The 13,243-nt window shown below is 42.5% G+C and overlaps 1 protein-coding gene across 1 annotated transcript in view; it reads left to right on the top strand.

The window, feature by feature from the left end:
- Positions 1-13,243, top strand: part of PIBF1 (progesterone immunomodulatory binding factor 1) — a 158,945-nt gene that overhangs the window by 28,855 nt on the left and 116,847 nt on the right. Inside the window, exons 6-9 of the mRNA XM_015406781.1 lie at positions 935-1,068; positions 2,196-2,304; positions 4,414-4,595; positions 5,021-5,146. Coding sequence (XP_015262267.1) covers positions 935-1,068; positions 2,196-2,304; positions 4,414-4,595; positions 5,021-5,146 — 551 coding nt within the window. The remainder of the gene's footprint in view (positions 1-934; positions 1,069-2,195; positions 2,305-4,413; positions 4,596-5,020; positions 5,147-13,243) is intronic.

Here is a 13,243-nt window from a genome sequence, read left to right as displayed (position 1 = left end):
TCTGTCTGTTAGTGGCTTGCCTTTCCCTTCTTAAAGTTGGAAGTGTGAAGTACTACCACTTACCCATCAAGTGTTCTTTCCTTTACCCCCAGAGTCTCACCTGGCCCAAACAGCATGTGTGGGGGGTGTAGTAAAATGGAACGAGGTTAAAATAGAGACTCTAGGCATGAATAGAAACTGGGGTATACTCTGGGATTTTTCAGTCCCTTCCCCATGGGTAATCCCCATAGGTTTCAATAGGTTCCCTGGGAGTAAACACCACTGAATAACATGGGGCTTACTATGGGTAGAACGATTTAGGATTGCTCTGGTAATGCATCAGACTGTTTCCGAAAGTCTTCTTAGTTTTGAAAACACTTCACCCTGCCACATCAGTGACTGCTGCTTGAGAAATGCAAGTCCACAGCCTGCCTCACTGCCCTATTTTTGGTGAATAAAGCTAGTTGCATTGTCCTCCTGTTCCCAGCCATGTCCAGGAATAGTCTATCCTTCGCAGGCCAGAGGAATTGACTATTAATTCCTCCTCCCCATGGTTATAAGAATTAGAACTGGTAAGGTAAAACTGATATAGAAAACCAAAGGTTATAAAGCATACGGCACACTTTAGTTGGAAAGCAATTTGTAGTACAAAGAAATGTTGAGTGGATTATTAAAAATTTGATTTTTATATTTCTCTAGAGATGCGGGGTTGGATCCAGATTAGCACTGCTGCCCACCGGGTGTGATTTTCATGCCTCTCCCTCTTCCTGCGGCAGCCCATAATGTCCCTGAAATCCTGTTCCTGAGGGAGGCTGGAAAATGGCGCTCAGTGGGTACCCGTGGAAATACTAGTCCAGATCCAACCCAGTACCCTGTTAAAGTCTAGCAGGGCAAACATTCTTGACGTGGGTAAATAATCATTGTCGCTTTTGTCATTTTAAATTTTGCTTTTCAGAGTTATGAAACAGAGAGAAGAAATCGATCAGAGCTAGACATTCGATGTCAACGTTTAGCACTCGAACTAGCAGACACAAAGCAAATGGTTCATCAAGGAGACTATAGGCAAGAGAATTATGATAAAGTAAAATGGTAAGTATATCCCAGTACACTTACTAATAGATGGAAATTTAGGTCGCCTTGCAAAATCAGTCCCCTCCAAGCATCTTCACTGAGGTCTTGCAATATAGAAATGTATGTAACTTATAAGTTCCCTCTTAATTAATCACTTCAAATCTTTATTTTCTTGATCTAATCCGAAATTTAATGCCTTCATAGGGTTAATAAGACTTATGCATGCTAGTAATTGTATAGAACTTGTCCAGAATTGTATTTTTTAGCAGTATGCTACAATTCTCTATGGAATCTGTAGTTTCTGAATGTTCCTGTGTTGCATATTGCACCCTCAAAGGGGCTGCTTCCTATTGAGATATTTCTTTCTTGCATTTTAAAAATGCGCCTGGCATGCGGCTGGATGCCTCTCTGAATAATGTTGCACCCATGAAATGTAAAAACGAATTACAAGAGAGAAGGCCTGGGAGTTCTTCATAACTTGTGTGAAACCACCCCATTGTTTCATATACATATGTGCGTCTTCGGCCATTACTGGTCATTTCCCCATACAGACTTTAAAAATACGAGAATCTTAAATGGCTGGTTGGATCCCTTGTGCTACCAGTGATGCTTTTCTTATGACGCAAAAGTGCCTTCTCCTGAAGCAGGAGGCCCTTCTCTTGTGTCAGAGGAAGGCTCATGGCTCTGGCGGAAACCACCCCCCCTAGTGGAACGGATCTGTGGAATCCAGCCCATGGTGTGAAATAGGTCGTGATGTCTGGCTTGATCCTACCACCTCACATTATCTGACAGAGCTCTAATGTGCCCTTAGAGCAAATTCCATTCTTTTCCATTTTTATCATAAGAACATAAGTAGAACCGTGCTGGGTCAGACCAAAGGCCCATCGAGTCCAGCATTCTGTTCACCCAGTTGCCTCTAGGAAGCTCTCAAGCGGGATAATGGCAATAGTCTGAGTACACCACACTGCAATTTATATAAAGAAAGGCACACAAATTGTATAACTTCATTCTCATACACCGTGGAGACCAGCAGTCGCAGGGCAGAGCTTGTCTGGTTACCCCAAGAAAAACAGGTTACGGAAACAATGAAAGGTTGGGGGATTTTTACAGCTCCTCTGATCACAGTGTGCTTTTTCTTTCGACAGTGAGCGGGATGCATTTGAACACGACTTGTCGGAACTCCGAAGGAAATACGAAATACTAGAAGTGTCTCACACAGCACTAACCAAAGAAAGAAACGATTTATCAAAAGAGGTGGAATCTTCGTAACTTGTTTATCTTTATTATTTATATAAAAAAATTAAGAATAACAAAGAAACTTAAAATTGCATTTGTCGTTTAGTCAGTGCTTAGAATGATTGATTTCATTAGAACCTTCACAGCAGCCAGCCTTGCCTTTCCTTTGAAGTGGACAGGCTTGCTCAGTGAATGAGTTGGACCTCGTTCCACTCACCTGTCTTCCTTCCGTGTCCAGCTCAGTTCCAACCTCAGCTCCATCTTACCATAGTCTGTTTTGTATGTCAAGTTGCTTCGTGTGAATCCTACCTTTTGGAAGTAGCTTCGCCATTTAAACAAAGTTTTGCAGTGTTCATGCTTTTAGATACAGGTGTGTCCTGTCTAGATCAGGGGTCTCCAGACTTCTTGAGCCTGGGGGCATCTTCGGAATTCTAACACAGCATGGCGGCTGCATCCACAAAATGGCTGCCGCCGGAGGCAGGGCCAGCTGTAAAATCGCTGCAGCAGTTTACCTTCGATCCCACCGTGAAGATCCTTCTGCTGTGGTGGCAGCTGCTGTCATAGCATAAGCAAGCAAAATACAAATGGGGATCACGGTTAGATGATACCCAAAAAAAATCTGAAGAGCACCGTGAAGCAAGCCAACTAACAATATATCGCTTATGTTACGATAAAACAATCCAACATGTGGTGAATGAATAATAGGGATTCAATAGAATTTATAAACATATAGGGTAGAAAATATCAGAACATACTATTCAAGGCATGAACAATCCAAAAAGCAATCGGTGTCAACAGTTAAGGGACCATCAAATGATGAGTACATAATACATTATATACAAGCTGAAGTCCTCCTGTACAAGCACAATCTCCAGGTAGATCCCCTGTGGTGCTTAGAACAAGGACTTCAAGCAGGGATCTGTCATCAGCTGAGGAAATCCCGATGGACAATCGATAAAGACTGTTTTGAGAAGACCCTTTTTCCAAGAGCCGACAACCTTTTATTAATTTGGTCAGATACCACTTATCAGAAGGGCATATTAAATAGCAGAACACCACTGCCTCCTGTCACTCCCAAATGGTCTGCTTCATAATGCAAGCTTGGCACTTGTATAATATGTTCCGATGTCTTCTACCTTACGTGTTTATAAATTCTGTTGAATCCCTGTTATTCATTCACTACGTGTTGGATTAAATTGTTTTATCATTAACACATGCAATATATTGTTAGTTAGCTTGCTTCACGGCGCTCTTACCGTTTTTTATACCATTCAGGGCTCTTTTTGTAGCAGGAACTCCTTTGCATATTAGGCGACACACTCCTAATGTAGCCAGTCCTCCAAGAGCTTACAGTAGCCCCTGTAAGAAGAGCTCTGTAAGCTCTTGGAGGGTTGGCTACATTAGGGGTGTGTCACCTTATATGCAAAGGAGCTCCTGCTACAAAAAGAGCCCTGCATAGCATAAGCATTTTTTAAATATCTGCACAGCCAATCAGAAGGCCTGCTAGGCAAAAGTCCGCTGAGCCTGCCCACTTTCTAAAAAGACTTGGTGGGCACCAGGAAAGGAGTCAACAGTTGACATGTTGGGCACCCTTGGTCTAAATAAATGTGCTTTACCGTCATGTTTAGTTCCTCCCTGACCTTCCGTACTGTAGATCTGGTAAACGGCAAATCATGCCGTATTAAGAAAGCTTTACTCACCTCTATGTTGGAAAGCATGTGGTGAAATCGCAGACTATTTTCATTGTTGGTGGACCTGTAAAAAAGTTAAAACCTTTTGGATCACAATTTTGGACTCAATCAAAACAATTACAGGTATTGGCATACCTTACTCACTAGAGTTGGTCTTATTAGACACTGATATTCCAAATATTTGGAAAGAACTAATATTCCAAATATTTGGAAAGAAAAGTATGAACATGGTGCCATTGTAACAAACGTGCCTTGGAACATGGAACAGGTATAAATGTGAATCCGGGCTGTTCAGCAAGTAAGGTATTGACCCCAGTGAGGAAATGCAGGATTGTATCTGTTGCTCTAACCTGGAGATAAATTCTTACTGACCTCTGGTGTGATTGTCAGCTAAAATACCATCTGCCTGTTTTCATCATGATTATTTTGTTTGCAGGTTGCGAGTTTACAGCAGTCTGTTACCTTGCTACAAAAGGATAAGGATTATCTCAACCGTCAAAACATGGAGCTCAATGTTCGCTGTGCTCATGAAGAAGATCGTCTGGAAAGGCTTCAGGTTCAGCTAGAAGATGCCAAAAAGACCAGGGAGGAGATGTATGAGAAATATGTGGCATCCAGGTACTCAGGGCTGTTCATGCTTTTCAGCATCACCAGGTGTTTCATTACATCAGAGAACTTTTGGACAAAAGCTGTGTACGATAAACACAGCAACGCTTAATGGTCAGTTTATCAGAATTAGGCGGACTCATGTAATTGAAATCAGAATCTGATTTAAAAGGATGTGGATTCCTGCATGAAGAAGAAATCTTAAGACAGGCAAATCTTATAAAGGAAATTCTTGCATTACTGTCAAAGGATTTAATTAGCACCCCGCCTGCCGCCGCCCCCACCCCCCGGTGACTGGCCTGGACAATTTAATTGCTATGAATTGTCTTGTTGCCTTAGAATTTTGGATTCAGTAACTCATCTTGAAATGCAAAGAGAAGCAAAACCACAAATATTTTAAAAATGTGATATCAGAAATTTTTGCATTTGTTTTTCAGAGACCATTATAAAACAGAATATGAAAACAAACTTCATGATGAACTGGAACAAATAAGGCTGAAAACAGCCCAAGAGATAGAGCATCTTCGAACAGCTACCAAGGAAATGTATGAACGCGAAAATAGGTAAATAAATATTACCTGTAGAAATAATGGCACAGAAGATACAGTTCTTTTTGTAGTTTTTTTAAAGATACTTTGGTGCTAGAGAGGCAATGTGTCAAGCTAGAACTGGAGAGATTCCAGTTCAAATCCTCACTGAGCCATGAGGTTCACTGGGTGATCTTCCACTTCAGGTAAGAAAGTCAAGCTCTCTCTTGGGGTCATTTACTTCAGTTTCTGGTAGTAGTTAGAAGCGTGGACTCTAATCTGGGAAAACCAGGTTTGATTCCCCACTCCTTCACATTCAGCTGCTGGTGTGACCTTGGGTCAGTCACAAGTTCTTTCAGAGCTCTCTCAGCCCCACCTACCTCACAGGGTTCTGTGTTCCCTCTAAGCTGAGTTAGTGTGAGCTAGCTCACAGTTTTTTAGCCTCCAGCTCACACATTTTTGTCTTGGCTCAGGAAGGGATGGCTCCAGAGCAAACTAATTTATGCAGTAGCCAAATCGCTCGCTCACAACTTTAATGCCAGTAGCTCACAAAGTAGAATTTTTGCTCACAAGACACCACAGCTTAGAGGGAGCATTGACAGGGTGTCTGTTGTGGGGAGGGGAAGGGAAAGGAGATTGTGAGCGACTCTGAGACTCCTTTGGGTAGAGAAGAGTGGGGTATAAATCCAATCTCCTCCTCCTCTTCTTCACAGCAGTGCTGTGAGGATAAAATGAAGAGGACTGCTTATGCTGCCCTGAGCTCCTTGGAGGGAAGGGATAAAAATGGAATGGTTCTGAAATGAATGATTGGCAACTCCTCTTGGTATGGGCACTGATCCAGCACAGTTTTCCCCATGTTTAGTCAATGTTGGGAGCTCTACGCAAGATAGTGGGAGCCCTCATGGTGGTTCTGGCCGTGGTAGTGTTGCCCGGCTTTCCAGGAGGGGCAACAGCGGTGTAGGATATGAGACAAAGTGTGGAGTCGTTACACGTCACTGATAGATTCTGGGGTTACCTTTCATGAGAAGGACCTCTTCTGTAGCAGCTCTCGTGCCAAAACATAAATATGAGCAATGTTCCCTCTAAGCTGTGGACTCTTGTGAGCAAAGATTCTGCTTTGTGAGCTACTGGCATTAAAGTTGTGAGCAAGCGATTTGGCTGCTGCATAAATTAGTTTGCTCTGGAGCCCTCCTTCCTGAGCTAAGACAGAAATCTGTTGGCTGGAGGCTAAAAAACTGTGAGCTAGCTCACACTAACTCAGCTCAGAGGGAACACTGAATATGAGGTGTTCATAGAATCACAGAGTTGGAAGGGACCTCCAGGGTCATCTAGTTGCATAGTGCAGGAAATTCACAAATACCGCCCCCCCCCACACACTCCCAGTGACACCTTGTTCCATGACCAGAAGATGGCCAAAAATATATATATATCCAGGCTCCTGCCCAAACTGGCCTGGAGAAAAATTACTGTCTGACCCCAAAGTGGCGATCAGCATTTCTCTGGCCGTGTAAGAAAGGGCCACAAGAACTAAGCACTGATGCAACCCTTCCTGTCCTCCCTCTCGTGATCTGCCTAAGTTCACAGAATCAGCATTGCTGTCAAATAGCCATCTAGCCTCCAAAGGAGGAGAGCCCACTACCTCCTCCCGAGGAAGCCTGTTCCACTAACCGCTCTGTCAGGCAATTCTTCCTATTGCATAGCCAAAAACTCTTGTGATTTAATTTCAACCCGTTGGTTCTGATCCAACCTTCCGGGGCAACAGAAAACAACTCTGTACCCTTCTTTATATGACAGCCCTTCAAGTACTTGAAGATGTGAATAACTGTAAGTAGAATCTGAAATGCTAATTTCACTTTAATGGATGGTTTTCTTCGTGTTGCATCTGAAAAATTTACCTGTTAAGTGAGCATGGTGGAATATATCTTGGAACAACACGTCTCTAAGATTCTGATCAGTTCTTGAAAAACAATAGCCAGCCCTGGTTAACTTCTCCTATTCTGGATGTCCAACTTCTGTTGGTTTAGGCATGCTGTATCTTCATCAGAAGCAATGGTAGTATAATGCCTTTATCAGGACCAATGGAAATCTCACAAAGGATTGAACAAGCTTTTGACATCCCTACAACTCTTTTCTTCAGTCAAATGATTTATAAAAAGCAGAGAGGGGAGAGAAATGTTCCAGGGCATGCTGGAACATCTGCAGTTTGCTCATAAGAGTTAACATGACATACAAGATGTATTCTGTAGGTTTAATTAGGTTAAACAGTGATAGGTGCAAATCAGAATAGGAAAACTGATCCTTACTGAACAGTCATCACCTATATATCTAATTTCTACAAAGCGAAATTGATATGACCTATCAGACATATTCAGAATTTATTACGAAAAAAACCTACCTGGTGAAATATACGTCAGATTCTCTAAGAGATCTATAAGAGATGCAATATTGAAAGCAACATCTGGGACTATATTGAAAATCAAGGAAGAAGATATCAGAATCCTAAAAGATATTCCATTTGAGATAAGGAAGAAGAGAAAACAATACAAGAATTTAACCACCAATTTACAGGAAAACTCCACTACCTACCGATGGGTATTACCCAAAGGCTTGATGTTCAACTACAAAGGCAAAAAAGAAAAGATTGACTCTCTTATTAAAGTGAAGCAGTTTTTGGAAAGACATCAGGACTCTAAAAAAGATACAAAGAACACAGAGGGAGAAGGGGAAGGAGAACTAGACAGTCCGCATGGCTTGGGAAGCCATGAAACATCTTCAGATGGCAGCTCAGAAGAAGAATCCGAATCAGAACTGGGAACGGCAGCACCCAAACCACCCCGGGATTATAAAAAGAAGAGAGGAAAGAAAGGCAGAAAATAGCTTAAATCTAAGAAGAAATGTTTATATTACATTACAAAAGCTTGCATCGTCAATAACTTTAACTTTACGCATATCGAAATAACAGAATGAAATTTTTATTCTTTACCTGAATAAGAGAAAAACTTTGATTTAAGATAACAAAATTATGATATGTGGCTGTTGTGTAGCTGTAATTTTAGTTAGCGTGTAGTTGTTTAGGACCTATGTAGAAAATAAAAATCAATTAAAAAAACAAAACAAAAAACAGCCCTATATATCTAATCTGAGCGTGGGCTCAGAGTGCAGGTCAAAAATCTGTACATTAGATTGGACCCCAAGTAAATTTTCCTCTCACGCATGGCGCTTCTGTCAGCGAACCAGAACGTTCCTGCCTCCTGCTGCAACCCACTGATTTTCTGAAATGCTGCTCCTGAGGGGCTAGAAACCCCCAGGAACAGCACGAGAGGAAAACTTCCTGCAGCAGGAAGAGGAAATGGCTGGAAATTACGTCATCTCGTCCGATAGTGGAAAAACTAGTCTGGATCCAACTCAGTGGGACCGGGTTAAAAAAGAGGGAGATGTTTCTACAAATCTGAGGGAACCTAAATAAAAAAAGGGTGAGATTAAATAAAATGAAGTTTTAAAGTGTTGTGATCTGGCAAGATTACCTCATAGAATTTGAGCAGCCGTTTTCAGTTACGTCGGCAACAGGAGACAACATCACGGATGTATGTGGTTGCCTAGGTAATCAAAATGGCTGCTGCAGTTTCCTTTTAAAGCTTCAGATGAGTTGGGAAGGGAGTGCTTGGCAGACAGGAAAGACGATAAGGAAAATGGCGGAGGGGGTGGACAAGATGCAGGGAAAGCAGGTGGAAAGAAAAATTGTGTTAGAGGGAGAGAAGGAAGTAGGGAAAAGGGGAGAAGCTACAGGGGCTAAGGGGAGAAGGGAAGGGGGACTAACATGCAGACGAAGATCATCTGGGGTAGTGAGATAACCCTCCCCAATGTGAATCCTCACAGGTTCCCGGCTTCTAGCCGCTACTTTTTCTACAAAACAGTTTCAGTTTTCAAAATGGGAAGGGCATACTTCATGCTATACATTGCCTTTCTATTAGATAACTTCTATAAAGCAATGATAGGACTGAAAAAAGCTGGGTTCCACAAAAAATAGGAGCAAGCTCTCTCTTAAAGGTAAAGGGTAAAGGTTTCCCTTGCTCGAAAGCCAGTCGAATCTGACTCTAGGGTTGCAGTGCTCATCTCCGTTTCAAAGCCTAAGAGCCAGAGACGTTTCCGTGGTCATGTGGCCGGCATGACTAAACAACAAGGCGCACGGAACGCTGTTACCTTCCCACCGAAGTGGTACCTATTTATCTACTTGCAATTTCTTGCTTTCGAACTGCTATGTTGGCAGGAGCTGGAACTAGAGACGGGAGCTCACTCCATCATGCGGCAACCCGGGTCTCGAACTGCTCAACTACCGACCTTCCACAGCCTGCAGTTCAGCGTCTTAACCCGTTGAGCCACCTCAGCTCCTAGCTCTCTCTTACTAAGTTTAAAAATAGGAACAGTCCATAAAAACTATGGCACTAGGAACTCAGTGTGGGCATGATAGAGGCTTGTGCACAGATATACAAAGGAATTTGAGCTTTTACATAGTTTTGCATTCTGAAAGCTACCAAGCTAATAAGGATAAAGAATGTATTAGTCCTTATTTTTCTTCTCCTTCCCTGCCCCTAATCAGCCAAATTATACCAACCACAAATTGCATCGCTGAGGCCAACAGAAATCTTTGCCTTCCATGTACAGACTTGCATGACGTTACATAAAACGGTTTTGAAGGTCTGTCTGTTTATGAAGCTTTGACAGATATAAAAACGGTTGCATGCAATGCTGCAAAGAATATTGGTCTGGAACCAGTTGGCAGATATTATATTCTCCATGAAATTACAGTTTCTTTACTGCCAAATCCTAAACGTCTTTATGATTTAAGGAACGTTTGCAAAGGAGAATCTTTAAAAACAATGCTTTATTTTTATCCCTGCTGGGGGAAAGAAAGGGTGTGGTGAACCGGTGAATCACTCATGCTTCTCTTAATGCTTCTGTTTTGAAACTTAGGCATTCTTGCTTTGTGCCTCTTTAAAGGTAGTAACGTCTTGCATTATGACTTTAAAATTGTCCTGTGTTCTAAAACTGAAGTCACAAGTCTCTGCTTGTGGCCTCTGAAGCGACTGAACTGATTGTTCGTGTTGGTATTTTGTCCTATATTCTGAAACCGCAATCGCTAGTCTCTACTTGTGGCCTCCAAAGTGAGTGAACCAAGTCGTTCACATTGGTATTGCTTCACAATCTCACCTGTTTTTCCAAATTTGCATACTTGAAAGTAAGTTTTGATTGAAATCAGTTGGATTTGCACTTCTGCTTGGTGTTCTTTCTGGAGAAAGGCAGGCTAGGAGTGTTGTAGATAAATGAACATAATGGTATTTAGGTTCTGGGTGCCTGTTGTTCCCACTCAGTAGTCTGTTTCTAGTGAGACAGACGGGCAACCTGTTTTTCCCACTGCTATGGAAGAAGAAGAGGAGGAGGAGGGGGAGGAGATTGGATTTATACCCCGCCCTTCACTCAGAGTCTCAAACTCCTTCCCCTCCTCACAGCAGACACCCTGTGAGGTAGGGGGGGCTGAGAGAGCTCTTTTGAGGACTGCTCTTTCAAGAACAGCTCTAACAGAACTATGGCTTGCCCAAGGTCATCCAACCAGGTGCAAGTAGTGGAGGAGTGGGGAATCAAACCCGGTTCTCCCAGATTAGAGTCCACGCATTTAACCACTACACCAAACTGGCTCTCAACCCTGAAACAAATAGCTAGCTCTGCAGACTTAGCAAATACCAGAAGAAGAAGAGTTGGTTTTTATACCCCACTTTTCACTACTGGAAGGAGTCTGAGAGCTGCTTACAATCACCTTCCCTTCCTCTCCCCACAACAGACAACCCTGTGAGGTAGGTGGGGCTGAGAGAGCTCTGAGAGAACTGCTCTTAAGAAAACAGCTCTGACAGAACTATGGCTTGCCCAAGGCCACCCAGCTGGCTGCAAGTGGGGCAGTGGGGAATCCAACCCAGTTCTCCCAGATTAGAGTCCATGCTCCTAACCACTACATCAAACTGGCTCAGCACTTCAGCACTTGTGCAGGTGGTTCCCACCTCTGGCCCCAACCTGCAACTTCAGACCTACTCATACCACTTACTCTTTCTGATGCAACCTGGTCGAAAGGACTGCACATTTTCAGTGGAAGGTCCTCACAGCGATTTCCTTCTTTACGTCTCCTTCCATATGCTGTCCGCATCATTTACTCTTGGTGGTTCCTAGAACTTAGTCTGCTCTGTTCGGAGGATTGTATTGTGTAGGGTAAAAGGCCGTAGGCAGCCATCTTGGTTGACAGAAGAAATTCCAGAAACAGAGGCATTGTGGAGTTATCAGGGCCAAACTGTGAGGAAGCTTTCAAATTCCCAAGAATTTCTTTCATCAGCCCAAATGTTCATTACGACAAAACGGACAGGGAGAAGAGAAAAAAATGTTTCAGGGCAGCTTCTAATCTACAGTTGGAAATATGGAAAGTATCGCATAGAGAATTAGGGTGCATGGTGCAAAAAAGGCTTCAATATACCCCAAAGACTATTGGTACCAAGAGGCAAGGCAACAGCCATCCTGCTTTTTGAAAATGTGAAAGCTAGCATTCGACCAGACAGCTCCCCAAGCAGTAATCAAACCACGTTTCCCCTTGTGTGATGGACAGAAGAACATGGTAGCCCTCGTACTAACAAAGCATTCGTAGATGATGCCAAGATTGGCGGAGAGACAGGACCCTCCAAATAAATAATCCATTTGAAGAACAATATATCTCAAAGAACAAATAAAGTATCATGTTAGATTGATGCAGCAAAAGAAAGACACAACCCTGGCATCTTAAACACTGCCAGATGGACTCGGCTATAAGCTTTCATGAACTGTGTTAATCAGATATGTGAAATGTTACCCTCAGTTGGCAAATATTTATAAAAATGCACAAACGTTGGGGGGAAATGGACACAAATGGGTCTTTAAAAGGTCATGAAAAACCAGAGGTAAACTTTGCAATTGTGTGTTTTGCATTAAATGGCCTTTGCATCCCACAATTTACATATTTCCACCTGACGCCCACAAATTGCGGCTGTGCTTGGAAGCCAGCTGTTCCTAGCCTGGGGTAAATTAAGATCCCACCACAGTATTTCCTGTAACAATAAGATAATTCCTGAACTGGTCAAACCTTATACTGACTGAGTTCCTGAAAGGGAAACTGTTATAGAAATGTAAAGAACGAAACGCACCCAAGTTTATGACCAGGTGAAACTGTTTTTAAACTATTTTTGTAACTTGTGTCGTTTCCCTTTAAGGTTTTTTGCTTTGTCAGCAAATCCATAATTTTTACAAGCTTAAATGCTGTACGTCTTCTGGTGAAGAAAATTTCCACAGTGTGAAGCAATTTGGGCAGATCTTTATAACTGGGATTTTGTTTGGACTATGAAATGGACACTACGTATTTACTGTTAAAAGGCTAATATAATGCTTGGTTTAAGTTCCCTCTGCATAAAAATTTACTGCAAAAGCGAAGAGGGCTGACAAGCTTTCCAAGAACGCTGAGTTCTGTGGCAGCTTAAAGACTGCCACCTTCTGGTGCAAAGCATTTAAATAATTCACTTCTTCACATACAGTGTCCCTGTTTACCCAGAGCCCTCGTTTTTAGGTACAGTTTTTCCCAGACAGAGAGAGGCCATAGCCTTAAATGATCAATAGAATAGCATCTGTAAAACCAGCTGGAATAATCGCCTTTTGATTGTGTTCCAGTTAAAGGTATCTCTGATTGGTACAGGCAGCAGTAGCAATGCTCCCTCTAAGCTGTAGAGTCTTGTGAGCAAAAATTCTACTTTGTGAGCTACTGGCATTATAGTTGTGAGCGAGCAATTCGGCTACTGCAAAAATTAGTTTGCTCTGGAGCCATCCTTCCTGAGCTAAGACAAAAATATGTGAGCCAGAGGCTAAAAAATTGTGAGCTAGCTCACACTAACTCAGCCTAGAGGGGACACTGAGCAGTAGTGTCTCACGCGCCTGGCAAAAAACTCCTGAGTTCTGTGTTCTGTAAGCCTTTGTGCCAGCCATAAGGGCAGCTTCGAAACAGCCATGTTTGTTCGTTACGCTATTTATATGGTTTTCTTTACTCATATTCCGCCTTTCTCGTTGAGACTCAAG

Source organism: Gekko japonicus, unplaced genomic scaffold (assembly GCF_001447785.1).
Source record: "Gekko japonicus isolate JY-2015 unplaced genomic scaffold, Gekko_japonicus_V1.1 scaffold589, whole genome shotgun sequence".
In the NCBI taxonomy this organism is placed as follows: Eukaryota; Metazoa; Chordata; class Lepidosauria; order Squamata; family Gekkonidae; genus Gekko; species Gekko japonicus.
This window is presented reverse-complemented; position numbering and strand designations above follow the sequence as displayed.